Source organism: Polypterus senegalus, chromosome 6 (assembly GCF_016835505.1).
Source record: "Polypterus senegalus isolate Bchr_013 chromosome 6, ASM1683550v1, whole genome shotgun sequence".
Taxonomy (NCBI): Eukaryota; Metazoa; Chordata; class Cladistia; order Polypteriformes; family Polypteridae; genus Polypterus; species Polypterus senegalus.
In genome coordinates, this window is record NC_053159.1 from 77,771,561 (window position 1) to 77,790,638 (window position 19,078).

Below are 19,078 nucleotides of genomic sequence, written 5' to 3' on the forward strand. Positions count from 1 at the left end.
TATTTTTACCTCAAGTAAATATTCATTCCGTTTTTATTTTGGTAAACTTCAATGTCCAGTTTATATGAGCTACTTAAGATGGTTTGTGATCTTATCGATTCAAAACTCAAATAGCTACAATATTGTACCATTTCACAATCAAATCCTACACAGTATTAGGCCCTAGCATATCGATCCAAGGATGGAAAAATAGCCATTTCAGGTGATTTGTCTAGTAAAGCCCAGGTGTCATTTTAGATTGCAAATCTCCCCTTTTCAAATACATTTTAAAGCAGAAAATTGTACAAATATATACAAAAATGTAACCTAGATTAACAGTTGCTTTTATCTTAGGCATGACAACCACATTTATTTGGAATGGAGAGAAAAAAAATGTAAACAGAAACACAGTGCCTTAAACTAAGGAATATATAAATTGAACAGCACTTCAGGCAACCCTGAGTTGAAACAGTCAGAACTTTCCTGTTAAACTCTGGACAAATCTTTGCACAGATGGCTCAGAAAGCATTCAGTCCTAGTTGCATGGTCCAGAACAGACCCTTCAATGTGCAGGCCACTTCAAACTTCACCTCAGATCTTCAAGATGGTGCTGCCAAACATCTATTACTTCTTGTGCACATTTGAGGTTTTACTCCAGAAATACAAGCTGCATTGCACTTAAATATTCTGGTTAAAAAATATGCACATTATTCTCTTTAAAAAGTTTAAACATAATGTTTCCAGCGACTTAAAGTTATGCTTCCTTGGCGATGGTCATGCAAGTATTCTATTGCCCAAGAAGAATTATGCTCGGATTCCTAAAAAGTAATAAAAACACATGTCACTACTGGGAATTTCACTATTCTTTTCCAGTTTAAACAAGCAATGCACCAATATCATCATGCTTTAAAATAAATATTAAAATGAACAATCCAAATGCAAAACTACTTTTGACAGATTCAGATTTAAGGGAACAAGGAGATCAAGTAAAGTTAGCAAACTGGGCAGATACACTTATTAAACGAGAGCTACAAAACCAATATAAAACTCACCTTCTTTCTCATATAAAAATCTTAAGTATGAATTAACTTCAAAATATTATAGAAGCATTCTATTTCAATATATGGGTAATGGTGATAAATCAAAAATACAAGTCAAATGATTCTCATGTTGGAAGTAAAATAACTTGAAGGGGCTACAATATTGTTCCCCTATCAGTACTGTGCATTTCACATTTCATGTTAGTTACTATCATCTGTTTTTATTACACGTAAATACCTTATGTAATCTTAACTAATCCTATCAAATGAGCTGGGATGCCATTAGTTTTTGTAGTACAGGCAGTCTCCGGGTTACGTACGAGATAGAGACTGTAGGTTTGTTCTCAAGTTGAATTTGTATGTCGGAACAGGTACATTATTTTTAATAAATTCTACTGTTGACCGACTGTAACCAATGCCAATGAATGATGGAGTTTCACCTCTTTCTGACTTTATTATTTCTATCTTATTTTCCATGGTGATGGTTTTTCTCTTCTTTACTGTAACCCCTGGACTTGCATCAGATTTGTGTTTTAGAGACATTGCTGAAGGGTGACGACAAAAGGTTAAGATGAGCTCTTCTGCACACGTTATCACAGCAGGAAGGCACCCATCGTCAACACGTCTGATATACTGAGGAGAGACAACTTCCTGCTATGTACGCAACAGTACAAGCAGGCTTGCTATTGAGAATGAATGGGGGCAGTGAGGGCCAATTCACCATTCGCCCACCACACAGTCACCTCCACTTGCATACAGTATGCTGCCTACAGCATCTGCCCACTGAGAGTGAACAGGGTGCGGACAAAGGCGGGTAATGAATCGCCACCCTCCTCATTTAACAGGCAGCCACCCGAGGCACACTAAACGATGCTACCCCCCGTCGCCCCATTCACCCTCAATGGCCTCCGTTCAGCCACAACTGGGTCACCACTTGCAGCATTACCAGCCACCCACCGAGAACGAACTGGGCAGTCAGGATCAGTAGCTGCGGAGTCGTGGCAGGCGGGCAGCGAACCGCCCCATCAAACCTCCATCCTGCACACGAATGGTAGCTTTGGCCCCGGCAACTATGGACCCTGGATCACCACTACCCACGGACCCAGCCACCCACTGAGATTGATGGGGGTGTGGCTCCCATCAACCCCATTTATCAACCGGAGCAACCCGAGGGACACTACACTGGGCGAGTAGCGAAATCGCCCCCTCCAGCCGCTGCTTGCAGAGTCTCCAGGCCAAAGATGACGGAGCCGCAGTTACTGAGGAGCCTGCGTCATGTCCCCCAGACAGCTGAAGGAGCAGCTGCGGCCCCGTTCGTATGTCGGATGTCCGTAACTAGGGGACTACCTGTAATGGGTTTTACCTGTTCTGACACTTCAATGCTCAAAGACGTATCAAGTTTTACTAGTGAATACTACCTTACATTGCAATGAAGACTCAAATATCAGATCTTGCCGAGCTTCAAATCAGAAATTGTGTTAACTATAATCCTATTTCATGTTCTGGATTGATTAAATTGGCTACTGGTTAGACAGTACGTAAAGGAGGGGTAACAATTTTAACAACCACAACAAAATCATGAAAACTAGAAGTAAAAACCTTACCAGAATACCATATTTCATTCATTCATTCACACCCACCTTTTTCACAAGATGCTCCCTCTTTCTCCTGAGCAAAGTTTAAACGATTCTGTTCTACTGCAGTACCATTTGACTCTGGACTGCTGCTACGAGATGGACTGCTAATTTCCAGCTGGAAAGCCATATCCAAATGTTCCTGGGCCATTTTCAGGTGTTTGCGTAACCTGTCCAGCTCTCTTGAAGAAGATTCATCCCCAAATGATTCACGACCAGAATCCCCAAGATTATCAGCAAACTCAGACTTGCGTCCACCTGATAATTTAGCCTTGGGCATCTTTTTGAGAGTTGTGTGGTAACCTGGAGGTGCAGACGGTAGCTGTCTAGACACAGATGATCGCATATTAGTCCCAGGTGGAGGTCTTCTAGATTTGCTACGAAGTGCATCCCGAATGCCACCGATTCCAAGGTGAATCATTTCACAGATATCCATCAGCAGACAAAGTCCACTCACCACATACATAATAAGAAGAAATATAGTTTTCTCTGTTGGCCTTGAGACAAAGCAATCGATAGTATGAGGGCAGGGGCTGCGGCTACAGATATACGATGGAGCTACTTCAAATCCATACAATATATACTGGCCAAAAAGGAATGCCACCTCAAATACTGAACGAGACAAAAGCTGTAGGACATAAATTTTCATTAGCCCATCTTGCTTTATCCTGCGACGCCCATCATGTTTTTTTTCAGTTGCCTTTGACGTTTTATCATCTTTTTCAGGTTCAATTTCTTCAAATATCATTGGATCTTCTTCATCATTATCCTCAGCTTCCTCATAATCTCTACTTGCTCCTCGCTGGATCACTGGCATGCGCTTCTTGACTTTGCTCTGTCCTACATCTCCTGTTCTGGCAATTTTGTGCATTGCAAAGCCAAGGTACATGATTGATGGTGTGGATACCATAATTATTTGGAATACCCAAAAACGCACATGAGACAGCGGTGCAAAGGCATCATAACAAACATTCTCGCAACCAGGTTGATGCGTGTTACAAACAAACTTGCTCTGTTCATCATAGTAGATAGACTCTCCTCCAACAGCCGTCAATACAATGCGAAAAACAATAAGTATGGTTAGCCATAGCTTCCCCACAAAAGTGGAATGGTTATGAATTTCTTCCAATAAGCGGGTTAAGAAGCTCCAGCTCATTGTTTTGCTATAGCATCAGGTGCTAAAATAGAAGGGAAAAAAAAACACAGAAAAAACACATAAGTAGTCATATAGCACATCATATTTAGGAGTAACTGTAGCTTCACCTACAGTATAAGTTCTACAAACACAATGCAGAGAAATTTACACAAACATTCATTCTTACAGACTAAAATGCTGATCATTGGTTATAATCTAATCATGCTCTTATATAGGAGGTCTAACAGAGCAACGCATCAACCAACTTGAAAATGCAGTATGCAGTGTTCAGACACCCAACATCCTTAGAGGTAAAACATAACCGCTAAAATAAAAACCTAAACCCAACAAAACACCCTTAAGTAGTGATGCTTTAATCAATGGGCTGCTGATCTAAAAATCAGCAGATTTTCATTAGAAAAGACTTTGATCTGGCCTATTCAAATGGCAGCCCGCAGGCGGACCAGAAGCAACCTCCTAGTGGCCCAGCCTGTGGTCCCACCAGAAACATGAAGAAAACTTAGGGGGAAAAAAAAAAAAAAAAACATTTAGCAAACCTTCAATAATTCCTACAGTAGTACAGACCATGAATGCAATACTCCCTGGTGCCTTGAACCCACATTTAACCCACAATGCAGCATGTTGTTGGGCATGTAGATGAGGTAGTGGCAGTCTGCAGAATACTGTATATACATTTTTTTTTGTGAAGGTACGTGTTGGTACCTTGTACTGAACAGCACTGCCGCAACAGCTGGTCATGGCATCGACTGTGTATTAAATGATTCAATTGTTTGAGGAGTCTTAGATGTATTCCAGTTTAAATCAAGTGAATGCAAACGTGGGTTTTCACAACTGAATCTGTTAGTCCAATGAGAACCTCGATCCCAACAAGCAGACGTCACATTTTTCTTCATACGACTGGTTGGCCCTCTACTTGTATGCTTTGGTCCTGCGGATTCATGGCTGTTATGAGGACGATGATCAGCCATTGACATGCAAAGCAAAAGAACAAAATTAGAAAGACTGCATTTGATGAAAACATGCAAAAAGTTTGGAATTTTGTTTTAAGCTAAATCAAAGTACTGATTGCTTTACATGACCACATAACTTTTTTGTTGAATGAAGTGCTTGTTATTAACCTGTGGTTACTATTCTTCAATTTCGGAAATTCTGTACTGTATTTGGAATTTTAAACTATCAAGCACATTGTTATGCAGTATAGTACACATACTTGGGTGGTGTGATAGTAGCATCGCTGCCTTGTAATAAGGAGATTATGGGCTTGCTTCCTGGTTTCTCCCAGCGTGGAGTTCACAAAGCACTGAGTAGTGAGTAAAGTGGTAAATAAATGTAAACTATTATACTTGACAATTTTTAAATTTCACCTTTTAAATGTAGTGTTTTTTTTCACCAAATAAACAAAACCGCACTAGGACTCTCTGCCTCTATATATTCTATCTTCACAGGACCTCAAACCTGATTCAAATGCAACCTGTGTATCGCCACTTTGTTCACAAAAAAGGCACTGCGAGTCACACACATGGGAATTTAAAATGATTCAGTTTCCTCCGTGCGCAGTAGACATCGGATTCATGTTTGAATACGATGTCATGCTTGTCGTTTGTGCACTGATATTGACAGTTCTATATTCTGTTAAATGCACTTTGTGATGTGACTGGATTATATGACCAAAATAATTTATTTTAATTCAAAAGGAAAATAAATTTTATAGCTAATAAGGTGAATTATTTTGTTTTTATGCACTTTTGGGATGTGCCTAGGTCAGATATGACCAAAATGTGTGTTTTTTTTTTTTTTTTTTTAATATTTCGAAAGTCGAAAAAGATATTGCTACTACCTCTAATTCTGTTCACTTATATTTTTTTACTTTTTATGTACTTTTGAAGTGCCTCTGTCACATGTGACCACATTTAAAACGGAAACAAAGAAGCATTTTTTACATTCATGTTGGTTTAAAATTTATTACCACCTGCTGCTTAATGGTCACTGAAAGTGTCTGACCCGGCTAAATTTCTTAGTCTGAAAATCTAGCCCAACTGAATTTGTAACTGAATATCCCTGCACTAGATCAATGATTGCTAAGTTGGAAAGGAGGTTAGGAGCATGCGCCAATTCAGCATGTTGCCACACCCACCACAGGATCCCAAATTAGGACCCAAGGGCAGCCATGAAATGGATGACACCTTGGCACATACTAGTTCAGATGGAATGGAACAGTGTAAGGTTTATGGTGGCTGGAGTGCCAATTCTGCCACCAACCCCCAGGTTTTCCCTGCAGGTTGAAGGGCCTACATACAGGGGTGGATGCCAGGACAGAGCAGTTGCAGGTTAAGGGCCTTTCTCAAGGGGCTCAACGAAGTAGAGTCACTTTGGAGTTTACGGGATTTGAACCAGTAGCCTTCTGAGTGATTACCAGTGCAGATCCCTAGCCTCAGAGCCATCACCCCACCCAAGTTGGCAGTTCATAAAACAGATTTTTCAGCATATGGTTTTGTAAGCATTACAGTGATTTGTTTTTAGTGTTCCTTTAAGCAAGGTGCGCATTAGGTAGTTCAGCCAGCACACGTCTTTTTTTTGCAGCAAACTCCGTTAAATCCAGAGCACACATTACCATCGAGAGAAATTGGGGTGTATGGGTCCAGATTAGCCTTTACATTAAAGAAAGTTGGAGTAACAAACTAAGAGAATGAACGAGTCCTTACTTTGTGTGAATAGACAAATGGTAAGAAAAGCTAATTTAATGAATTCAGTAATTTTTATTTTGTTCTTTAATAAAGCAGACTCTACTTTGTCTATTTTACTTGATAACTTGTTAAGCGTCTTAGCCTTACATCTTCCCTAAAAGACTTTATGAATATCTGATAGATTTTCAGTTTAAGGGGTTGTAATGTGTTTATCATACAGAAGTAGTTTTAGTAAGAAAGTAGTACAATTAGAGTAAAATGGTAATCATACTTATAATTACACCTCAAGAATTAGAAATGTCAAGTTGCTACATGTTTTTTTAAAAAAAAAAAAACACCCTCTGCTTTTGCCTCAGTGCTCACCTAACTTCAAGGCAACCTCTTGCCTACAAGAATGTGCCCATAATCTTATTTTGTGAATACTGCTGCTGCTGTTTTGAGAAAGATTCAGGCACTTTGGGCAAGATCAGGATTTGACAAATAAGCTTTTGTTTCATACCAACGATATGTCCAACTAAGTTGACAAGGATACAACCTACCTTCATTGCTGAACCATATGGTTATAATCTTAGTTTTCCACTTTTTGTGAATTTATTGAATGTATACCGGTATGTACTTCACAAACTACAAAAGTTATGGACGGTTATGTCAATAAAGTGCTGTCTTTTTGTTTCTTTTACTTGTGGGCACTAGTATTTTGTGCTAGTTTTGCATGAAACTTTCCACATTGTTTATGCCAATGACATTAGTTGCTTCTCTTATGATTGGGCATGTAATACTGTAATATAATGTTTTGAGTTTATTTGGCACTCCATATTTAAAAAAAAAAAAAAGGCATGGCAAGAACTTCACTCATGTTTTGGATTCATATAGAAAGCAAAAAATCTTTTGGAGTTTAGTTACAAGAAATTGAACCTAGACAGCATAAGGACTTCTTTGTTTGCTCTCTTTACACATTGGCCTCTCTCTGGTATTTTGACCTTTTCTGCTTGTTCCTGAACTCATCTTTGCCATTCTGCCTTTTGACATCAACCTTTATTCTTAGGACTCCTGCCTCTTTCATTCACTATACCTTAAATACATGTTTCTAGATAGTTAGGTCTTGTTCTCCAGGCTCCCAGAATAGGGCCACTGTCTGTCTCTCCGGTTTAGGCTACTGTCTGACCCATTTAATATTTCAATTAAGAACACAAATTTTCTATGACAAAATAAGGGGGGGAAGGAGAGAGAGAACAAACTAGAATCAAAACTGAATTGTTAGATCCCCAAAACACTCAAGTAGTTGCATCAAATTTCACAATACAAAATGTGGACTTGTACTGCTGTCAAATTAGCCAAAATTATTTTTTTAAACTCTATTCTTGCTATGTGGTCATTACTGTAATAAACACCAGCAGAAAAAACACCTGCAGTAGTTGGGCAACTGTTATTTAAATACATGTCACAATACATCTTTAGCACAGGGATACCAGCTCAGTGCTACAAGACCCATGAAACATTTTCATAAGAATTTAGCAATTTGCTCAGTTGCACCACAAGTGAAAAAGTAAAAATATAATAATGTAGCAAATTGATGTGCCTGCACATATGGCTGGTAAGGGTTTAAGCTCCTTCTCGTGTCTGCTTTTAAAGTTTGTTGTCCTAACAATGACCACAAAGAATATAGATCAGTTAGGAAGACCGTGACAGGGTGAGAATAGCAAGCTAAGTAAAATAAGCAAGAAAGATGCAGGCAGGTCAAAGGTGGGCTTGTTTCATTATTTTGGAGGGGTCCCACGGGCAGCAGCAGTTAACGTCAATGTCAAGATAGGAGTCTGCACAGTCTACCATTTTTTCTTCTTTACAGATGCAGCAATATTTAAATATAATTAATATTTTAAAATGGGTGGCCTGAATATTTTAATTTCACTTAATTGTTCTACAAATTATGTTTCAAACTGGCAGCCATGTAAGATGGAGACTAATTTTATGACACAGTGTGTTGGCTCTTTAAAGCCAGAATTTTAAAGTATTGTAATAAAAAGGTAAAATCAGAATAATGACAGCTATCTTCTATTTGCTTTAAAGAGAAGGTCTTAGCATTACACAGTCAAGGATCTACTTCAGAGCGACGTGCAACGGCCTTTTTACAGAAGCACCTTTTTTCTCACACTGTTTTTCTTTCTTTCTGAACTTTAGTCTCAGTTAGAACAGATCTGCTTTCAGGCTTGTCACTAATATTTGCAACTAGAAATTGGATAAATCTTAAAATTTACCAATAAACTGCAATGTCCGCAAACCCAGGTGTCCGCTTCGCAAGAATGCACTTCAAAACAGGCTGCAAACTGCGATGGAGTCACGAAAAGGTCCTGAAGGCTGCCTTACGTCTGAAACACCTGAAAGAGCAAGAGACATTGAGAAAATGAAAGCAGGGCATATTAAATACTCCTGTAATCGGCTACTTGGACTGCACTCATGGGCCAATAAGCTGCTCAGTTATACTTTACCACAGGAGCGGTTTGTCCACAGATTAAGAAAGAGCGAGAGAGTTGAGCAGGCGCAAGAGTAAAAGCCAAGCGTAAAGGTTTTAGAACTGGTCTACTATCTATTGTAATGGGCAATGACTGATCACTGTCAATAAAATGGATGATCTATCTGTGCTTATAGCAGAACATTGAGCATACAAGTAATGTATAATGGTATTTTGTGCTTTACAGAGAGCTGGTTTCAACCCAATATATCGGACACTGTTTTCATCTTATCCAAGCAGAGAGAGAAGGGGGATAGGTGATTTATGTGAATGCACAATTATGTAAAATGGAACATTACAGTTAAAACTACAGTTTGCAATTCAGTCATTAAAATTCTGGCTATTGGAATTCACAACATTTGCCCAGAGAGATAAAGTGCATCATCCTTATTAATGTTTATATTTCTCTCTCCACAAATAGGGAACCTAGCAACAAAAATAATTAATACTGTCACCAACACTTTAATGATGACACACAGACCCTGTAGATATATAGTATGCGGTGATTTTGGAAAAAATGACAAATTTCTATCAGTTTATGACCTGTTTCACTCAAAGAAATAACAAGCTGGAGTCAGTTCTTAAGTTCTTAAGGCTAATGCTGACCATTGTTGTTTTGCCTCACCATGATTCTGACAGCCAAGTCAGAACTTCTTTCTTTTGAAATTTTCTTGTTTTATAGTAATTCCAGTGTGTGTTCAGACCACAGGATGTATGTATATTTAAATAGGTAGATAAGCAAGTTGATAAATATTTATTTAAAGAGCTTATGTAAAAAGTAAAATTTCCACTTGGGGACAAATTACATTCCATCTATCTCAGGTTAAGCGAGACTGAATCAAATCCAAAATGATACTTTTAGGGCACTAAAAATGTTCAAAAACACTGCTTCAAATACACGTGTGATAAAAAAGAAAGAAACAAAAACACTGAAGGTCTCGCTGCAAGTTTCACTAATAAACATGGGCTAACCATTTACAATTACAAAATGGCTGATCATGTAAATTACAGTGGAACCCTGGTTCATGATCATAATTCGTTCCAAAACTCTGGTCATAAACCGATTTGTACGTGTATCGAGACGTTCGTGAACCGAGGTCCACTGTACGTGCAAAAACACATCTGCAAAATCTGGAGTAACTTCATGCCAAAATTAGTGTGGGAAAAACAAACTGACGACTGAATGCCAGTTTTTGCCTTCATACAAGAAACCCTTTCTAAATAAATTTAAATTGCATCTGATTGTATAATAGCCATGGTCGATCTGACAGCCCTACCGTACTGTATGACATGCCATAAGGCTGAAATGAAATACAAACCTAAACAAAATGTCTTGTCAGAAGCAAGAAATTTAAAAATATGATAGAAAAAACTATAAAGCATAATACGAGTAACCAACTGCACTTTAGCAGTACTGTAATTCACTACCTGTAGGTAAAGTTCTTGTGCACAAAATAGATGTTATTATACGTGAAACTTGTCTGGAACCACAGGTTGTGTGTTTCACAAACACATTTAATTTAGCAAGTTGCATCATTGGAATATGGCGAATGTCAATATTGTTCCATAAATGCACCACTGCATCCAAAGGATTGTTTTCAAACTGAAATCTATTGGAACTATCAAAGCAAACTTATTGTATTGGAACAGTATTCATGATATACTCAAATGCTACTGGGAACTGTAAGCTGCATTTACTTTAGCTCTCACAAAACTCAGATGTAAGAATGTGTGCTTCAGATAGCAATACCTCTTCACCGATGCAGACTCTGAAACAGGAGCAGATTAAAGCAAGCAGGGACTATATAACAGTGGTTATTGCATTGCTCTCAAAAGCAGTCCTCTAGCATAGTGAAGACAGAAAGCATCCCAACTTCTAATGCTATCTTTTCTGGCAAAGTCAGTTGTCTGTACTAGATGCAGACAAAAAAAAAATCAAATGTGAAAATATCAGGCAGATATTTGGTCTATACATATGCACTGGTATCAGCTGAAGCACCACTTAAGTTGTAATCTTATGAACATCTGTGAGTAGGTGGAATTGGGGCAAAAACTCTAGCTATGTGGACTGATTGTCTATGAGGCTCAAATGTAAAAAATTAGAGTGAAACAGAAATGTATATGTACAGGTGCCGGTCATAAAATTAGAATATCTTGACAAAGTTGATTTATTTCAGTAATTCCATTCAAAAAGTGAAACTTGTGTATTAGATTCATTCATTACACACAGACTGATGTATTTCAAATGTTTATTTCTTTTAATTTTGATGATTATAAAAACTGACAACTAATGAAAGTCCCAAATTCAGTACAGTGATCCCTTGCTATATCGCTCTTCGACTTTCGCGGCTTCACTCCATCACGGATTTTAAATGTAAGCATATCTAAATATATGTTACGGATTTTTCGCTGGTTTGCGGATTTCTGCGGACAATGGGTCTTTGAATTTATGGTACATGCTTCCTCAGTTTGTTTGCCCAGTTGATTTCATACAAGGGACGCTATTGGCGGATGGCTTAGAAGCTACCCAAACAGAGCACATATTACATAGTAAATAAAACTCCTCAATGATATACGATATGCTTCCCGCGCGGTGCTTGATTGCTTTTCTCTCACTCTCTCTGACATTCTCTGCGCCCGATGGAGGAGGTGTGAGCAGAGGGGCCGTTTGCCTAGAGGATACGGACGCTCCTCTAAAAAATGCTGCTTTATCGGGGTGCTTCGGCATAATTAAAAGCCCAAAAGCATGCATTGATTGTTTGCTGTTCTCTTGATCTCTCTCTCTGATATTCTCTGCTCCTGACACGCATTCTTTGAAAAGGAAGATATGTTTGCATTCTTTTAATTGTGAGAAAGAACTGTCATCTCGGTCTCTGCCACACTCTAATCAGCTAATTAACTCAAAACACCTGCAAAAGCCTTTAAAATGGTCACTCAGTCTAGTTCTGTGGGCTACACAATCATGGGGAAGACTGCCGACTTGACAGATGTCCAAAAGACGACCATTGACACCTTGCACAAGGAGGGCAACACACAAAAGGTCATTGCTAAAGAGGCTGGCTGTTCACAGAGCTCTGTGTCCAAGCACATTAATAGAGAGGCGAAGGGAAGGACAAGATGTGGTAGAAAAAAAGTGTACAAGCAATAGGGATAACGGCACCCTGGAGAGGATTGTGAAACAAAACCCATTCCAAACTGTGGGGGAGATTCACAAAGAGTGGGCTGCAGCTAGAGTCAGTGCTTCAAGAACCACCACGCACAGACATATGCAAGACATGGGTTTCAGCTGTCGAATTCCTTGTGTCAAGCCACTCTTGAACAAGAGACAGCATCAGAAGCGTCTCGCCTGGGCTAAAGACAAAAAGGACTGGACTGCTGCCGAGTGGTCCAATGTTATGTTCTCTGATGAAAGTAAATTTTGCATTTCCTTTGAAAATCAAGATCCCAGAGTCTGGAGGAAGAGAGAAGAGGCACAGAATCCACATTGCTTGAGGTCCAGGGAAAAGTTTCCACAGTCAGTGATGGTTTGGGGTGCCATGTCATCTGCTGGTGTTGGTCCATTGTGTTTTCTGAGGCCCAAGGTCAACGCAGCCGTCTACCAGGAAGTTTTAGAGCACTTCATGTTTCCTGCAGCTGACGAACTTTATGGAGATGCAGATTTCATTTTGCAACAGGACCTGGCACCTGCACACAGTGCCAAAGCTACCAGTACCTGGTTTAAGGACCATGGTATCCCTGTTCTTGATTGGCCAGCAAACTCGCCTGACCTTAACCCCATAGAAAATCTATGGGGTATTGTGAAGAGGAAGATGCAATACGCCAGGTCCGAACAATTCAGAAGAGCTGAAGGCCACTATCAGAGCAACATGGGCTCTCATAACACCTGAGCAGTGCCACAGACTGATCGACTACATGCCACGCCGCATTGCTGCAGTAATCCAGGCCAAAGGAGCCCCAACTAAATATTGAGTGCTGTACATGCTCATACTTTCCATGTTCATACCTTTCAGTTGGCCAACATTTCTAAAAATCATTTTTTTGCATTGGTCTTAATTGATATTCTAGTTTTCCGAGATACTGAATTTGTGACTTTCATTAGTTGTCCATTTATAATCATCAAAATTAAAAGAAATAAACATTTGAAATGCATCAGTCTGTGTGTAATGAATGAATATACACGTTTCACTTTTTGAATGGAATTACTGAAATAAATCAACTTTGTCAGGATATTCTAATTTTATGACCGGCACCTGTAATGTATGTTGTAGCATCAATACCTTGAAAAAAAATAAGTCATTTTAAAAATATTAAAATTGATTCTTTGGCTTTGATACTTTTGGCAACCCTTGTGTATTAGCACATTTTCAGCACATTTTAGCAATACTAAGAATATCAAAACCCAAGATTTTTGGTTACTATAATTGAGATATTAAAATTTTCTTACGGTTTCATTCATATGTAAAACATATTTGAACCTGTGTATGCTTATCAGAATTTTTATAGGCTCTCAATTCAAAAATTGTACTGTAAATAATTCTCACAAAAAGGAAACATCCTAGACTTCCTACAACAATATGCAAGTAGTGTAATAAAGCAGGAGGTTAATTTACTGAAATAACATTCTGAAGGCCTTTCATGAGTTAGTGTGTGCCTTCTATACATAAATACAGTGTATAGGCAAAATGATTTAATGTCTGTTTGCAGCTTGCATACTCTGACAAAAAATTTTAAAATACATTTTTAACTACACTTAAATATACACAATGAAAATTCAGCACAGAACATGATACTAGAGTAGGCAACATAATTTTATTATGAAGAAACATAAGTACTGGATAACCAAACTACTTTTGTAAATATGACTATTCATAGATCAAATACTAAGACTTCAGATTAAGTCAAACATGAATAATACAATACTAAAGAAGTCATGAGGTAGTAATTAGCTTCCTAAGAAAAGCTTTTGTATTGCCTGCTAATCCTTCCCTAAACATTAAGTCCAAATCATTTGCTTTTCCAAAAAATAAATAAAACTAGGCCTCAGGAATTAAAAAAAAAATAATTCTCTTTAAGAATTAGTCTCAAAAATGCCCCGATTTTCACCAAATTAGAATGCTACTAATAAAAGTTGAATTCTATGTTTTACAATTAGCTTGAGTTAGGCTCTAAAATGATTGTTAATCCTAACAATAAATAGAGAGTAATGCATCATCAATTTAGTAACGAGTATTTGAAACTATACTGAAATATTTAATAGCAAAAAAAGTTTTGAAGTCTAACTGAAATCTACTGTTAAAAGCACCTCCTTAAGTAAATATCACAAAGCAAAGTTCATGGTGCAATTTATTGAACTTCTCCTGGACAAATACAAAAGACTGATTATGAACTTTAGCTCATAAAAGGTTTAGAATTTGCAGTATTAGTTAAGGAAGACAGCACCATATACAGCATAGAACATTAAGCATTAGAACTACACTGTGTACAAGCCAAACTATTTTCATTCACATTTAAACTTCATAAACATGAATTTGGATGCTTTCTACTAACACGTTGTTTTGATTTATGTTATAGAAATCAAACCTTCCTGACAGTTGTGAAAGGAAAACTGATATATATATGCCAAAGAGTAATATGTTTACCTATTCTGAAGTTACCACCATCATCACTATATTCTCTTTAACAATGAAATGAATTCTACGAACATCACAGAAGAATTATACTGCCAATACCCTTAACAAAGGCATAATTCAACAATGTGAGTCAGAGTGAAGGAAAAAAAAAAAAAATGCTCTAGTTGAGAAATAAGATACGGTTGAAGACAATGTTTTTCAAGTTATGGCAAGACTGAAGGAAAAGAATAATTTCCTTTAAGTAAAAACCATGAAGGATTTTAAGATGCTATTAAAAAATTGGAAAGGAAGAACAAGGTGACTCAAGCAGAGAAAAACAACTTGGTTCAAACTCCTATGTGCAATTCAAGAACATTTTTTTTTTTAATAAGATAACTATGTTTAGTAACATCATCCCGAAACAGTGATTAGGCTATCAGGTTCATACTGTCTGTCCTTGACATTTCACCTGTAAGAATGTGAAGATATAATGTGGATTTGGGTAAGCAAAACTCAGTATTGAAAGGACTCCTTTACATTAATAAAGAAACCCCAGTCACAATTTCTGTCTCCTGCATTTCATGTACTGTCGTCATTTCTTTTCTAATTGACTGCATTCATTTCGTACAAGGGTTGGCTACCGAGTCTTTAGGAGAGTTTAGAATGCGTTGCGGTAATTCTACTGTAACATACAAGGGTACATACAAGAGTTTAAAATCCCCCGCCCCCCCCATTAAAGGGCATGACTAGGATTAAGCACAATATACATACTGTATACAATCCACCCCTATATACCTTTCTAGATCGTATAAATACGATAATTTCTCTTTTCATATTATATATACACACACATCAAATACGCCGTGCTAAATGGCTTTGCCTTGCAGCTAGAGGGCCTTGAGCGATTTATTATCAGGCAGACTGTGAGAAGTTTGCATTTCTCTCTGTGAGCCTGTAGGATCAAAGATATACATGTAAATTGTCAACTAACTGCTGTAATATGAGCAAGCTTCAGGTCCAGGGTTCGTCTGAGCCTTTCACATTCTGCTGCAGGGTTATGCTTCTTCATTCTGAAACCGTATAATTGAGAACATACGTTTTATGGACCCGATTATTCCATCTCGTGGGTGGGGGGGGACCAGAAACGTTCGCGGAAGAAAAACAAACAAAATAAAGTATATCAGGACGGGGTGCCAGTCAATGTCCAAATACACTCAGCCATCCAAAGTCGTCAAACTTCGAGAACATTTTACTAAAATAAACCTCTTTAGGATGGGATGAAAATCCTCACAAACCCTGGAAGAATGTCCAACTCACTACAGTGCCTGCGTTACGTATGCCATGCAATATAAGTCATACCAGAGTTAAAACAACATTAATACAAAGTTCCATGTGTTCACTGTTGTATGAAAAGCTAGACGTATCGAAGAAGAGAGTTCGAGTCCAAGCTGAAAAGTTATAATACTAAGTGAGGCAATACGATTTGAGCAAAAAAGGGGAACGGTACACAGATACTCTCACTGTCGAGTAACATAGTGTACTTAAGCATTTATGAAAAAAAATGCACAATATTTAAACTGACAGCGAGTGTTATTAAATTAGAGCCGTAAGTGAATAAAACCACCAATCGACGACAGTCACCACACTACGAGCCAAACGACTAACCTCATTCAAACTGGAGCGTCAAGTAACGACAGAGACAGACCGATCAATCAATCAGCCCACGTGTGAAGAAGGCGCGTAAAAGCCAGAGGATTCAAAAGAAAAACGAATATCCGGAGTTAACGGGGATCCCGACTTGTGACCGACCGTAAACTGGAGCGAGAAACCCACGCCAGCTAACACCACAAATACCCACGCCGCCCAGTGAGCAGGCGCGCGCCCCTCGCATTATTTTATGTTGTTTTCAAAGTGGCCGTTGGTATTTTTGGATAAACAGGTTTACACGTGCTAAGCGGTGTTTCACTACACTTAGACCAACAAACCTAAAACTTAAGTTGTCACTGAGAAAGGGCTACAAACTCGACAGTTTAATAACCAAATGAGGCAGCATCCTGCCAGATTAGACTGGGGATGCTCGGCGTTTATCGGCCCCGTTTACTCACCGTTTTCATCTTCACTTCAAACTAGATCATGTTTTTTATTTATTTCTTTCCCTTTCGCCACGGGTGTTTTATTCCGCCTGAAACTCAGCTCCTCTCAAGAGTTTACCGTTTTCTACGGGAAGCTGACTTTGCTCAATTGACACATCCAGACAGACGCAAATGCGAGGAAAATATCAAAGAGAGTAGTGTGACGCGTCTTACCTTTCAGACTGACTCAACACGACTCACGTCTTCTGGCAATATGCCTGGCGCCCAAAGACCCCGCGTACCAAAATGTTCCGAACCCGCCAACCTTACTCCTGTTTTCTTAATAACAAAAGAGCCCTCCTGAGGGTTTTATGCCGCCCATGTGACCTCTCCAATCCCACTCTGGTATCCAGAAGAGACAAAGAAATCTCCCAAAATCCCTCTCCCTCCTCCCCTTTCTCACTGCCCACACCGCTCCCCATTAAAGGGGCCCAGAAGCTGAAATCTGAGACCTACCCGCACCCCTCTTGCTTTTCGCCTTAGGCTTCCTCTTAAACTCCAATTTCAACTGGCGCACCAATTTTCTACTACTAAAGAAGTGTAGATATGGTGATCATTAATTATTAATATTTGATGCGGGCACAAAGAATTGCTCTCCCTGCCTAGCCCATTATAAGTGCCCAGCCCATTATAAGTTCCGTTTTATTTATTTGTAGGATATGTAAATAAGGAAAGTTAAAACACAGAATTCATGCAATTTAACATGTGTTACAAAATAATTGATGTTTTGCAAGCACATAGGCAAAGGTGATCAATTGAAATAATTATTTATGGAAATAAATATTTATAGATCCACTGATAAATACTTTTTAATACATGGTATTGCTGTAAATGGGGAATAGGTTATTTCTCTTTGATGGTGATAACCATACAGCCCAGATGATCTTACCCAGTGTTTTCAGTCTCAAGAGTTTTATTCTGTAAGTGTGTAACCCAAAACTCTAATGAGCTACTGTACCTTTTAGTATTATAGATCTCTGCTGAGTTATTAAATCTGCATGAACACTGACGGCTTATTATTTTAACACTCTTTAGTTAGAGTTGCTGCAAAGGCTGTTCATGTTGCTTTTTTAATTATAGCAATAGTTTTGAATGACAAAATGGTTTTCTCACTGTCTTTAATTTTTTGGTATCCCGTGATGGCACTTGGTGTTAGTGCCATTTTGAATTTTTTTTTTTTTTGTTACTCATCTTGATTTGGGACTGTGTATTGTTTGTGTTATGGCCAATGACGGATCCATTGTTAGACCTGTGTGGTGCTCTTCCAGAAATGTAGTCATTGGTCTGCGTGGGGGTACATTGCAGAATGCCTGTAGTACCGATGGTTGGCCAGTACTAGTATAATATAATATATATAATATAATATAATATATATAATATAATATAGTATAATAATATAATATAATATAGTACAATACTAGTAGTCTGGAATTTGATTTTTTGATGTTTTAATAAGTAATACAAAAAACAGTAGACATACTGTGTATTTATGTGTAGGTAATGGTTTATTTTTGTTCAGATTTATGTAATTTTGTGTTTTAATAAAATAGAACATTGTCGAGTATACTGTACCTAATTCAATTTAGGATATGGCAAGGCAAACTGGTCCTAGGTGAGGGATGAGACAAAGAGCAGTTCATCAAACCTCCTATGAAGAATAAAAATTTTGGACGGTGTTTTCCGTCACCCGGACGCGGGTCACCGGGGCCCCCCTCTCGAGCCAGGCCTGGAGGTGGGGCTTGATGTCGAGCACCTGGTGGCCGGGCCTGCACCCATTGGGCTCGGCCGAGCACAGCCCGAAGAGGCAACATGGGTCCCCCTTCCCATGGGCTCACCACCTATGGGAGGGGCCAAGGAGGTTGGGTGCAGTGTTAGTTGGGTGGTGGCTGAAGGCGGGTACCTTGGCGGTCCGATCCACAGCTACAGAAGCTGGATCTTGGGACGTGGAATGTCACCTCTCTGAAGGGGAAGGAGCCTGAGCTAGCGTGCAAGGTCAAGAGGTTCTGGCTAGATACAGTTGGGCTCACCTAAACGCACAGCTTGGACTCTGGAACCAATCTCCTTGAGAGGGGCTAGACTTTCTACCACTCTGGAATTGCCCCGGTGAGAGTCGCCAAGCGGGTGTGGGCATACTTATTGCCCCCCAACTTGGAGCCTGTTCATTGGGGTTTACCCCAGTGGACGAGAGGGTAGCCTCCCTCCACCTTTGGGTTGTGGGACGGGTCCTAACTGTTGTTTGTGCATGTGCGCCAAACAGCAGTCTGGAGTACCCACCCTTTTTGGAGTCCCTGGAGGGGGTGCTAGAGGGCATACCTTCTGGGGACTCCCTCATTCT

The 19,078-nt window shown here is 39.0% G+C and overlaps 1 protein-coding gene across 4 annotated transcripts; it reads right to left on the reverse strand.

Annotated features, from left to right (window-relative positions):
• Positions 1-17,160, reverse strand: LOC120531197 (gap junction gamma-1 protein-like). Of its 4 annotated transcripts, none has more exons than XM_039756379.1 (4): positions 16,918-17,159; positions 8,749-8,868; positions 2,660-3,831; positions 1-797 (listed from the first exon to the last, which is right to left on the reverse strand). In XM_039756379.1, the coding sequence occupies exons 3-4, from the start codon at positions 3,807-3,809 to the stop codon at positions 784-786; spliced, it is 1,164 nt and encodes a 387-aa protein (XP_039612313.1). In that variant the 5' UTR covers positions 3,810-3,831; positions 8,749-8,868; positions 16,918-17,159; the 3' UTR covers positions 1-783. The 4 variants fall into 4 exon arrangements, with proteins under 4 accessions (XP_039612313.1, XP_039612314.1, XP_039612315.1 ...); XM_039756380.1 differs by lacking the exon at positions 16,918-17,159 and adding an exon at positions 16,717-16,890; XM_039756381.1 differs by lacking the exon at positions 8,749-8,868 and having other exon boundaries at positions 16,918-17,160.
• Between the last annotated feature and the right edge of the window lie 1,918 nt (positions 17,161-19,078).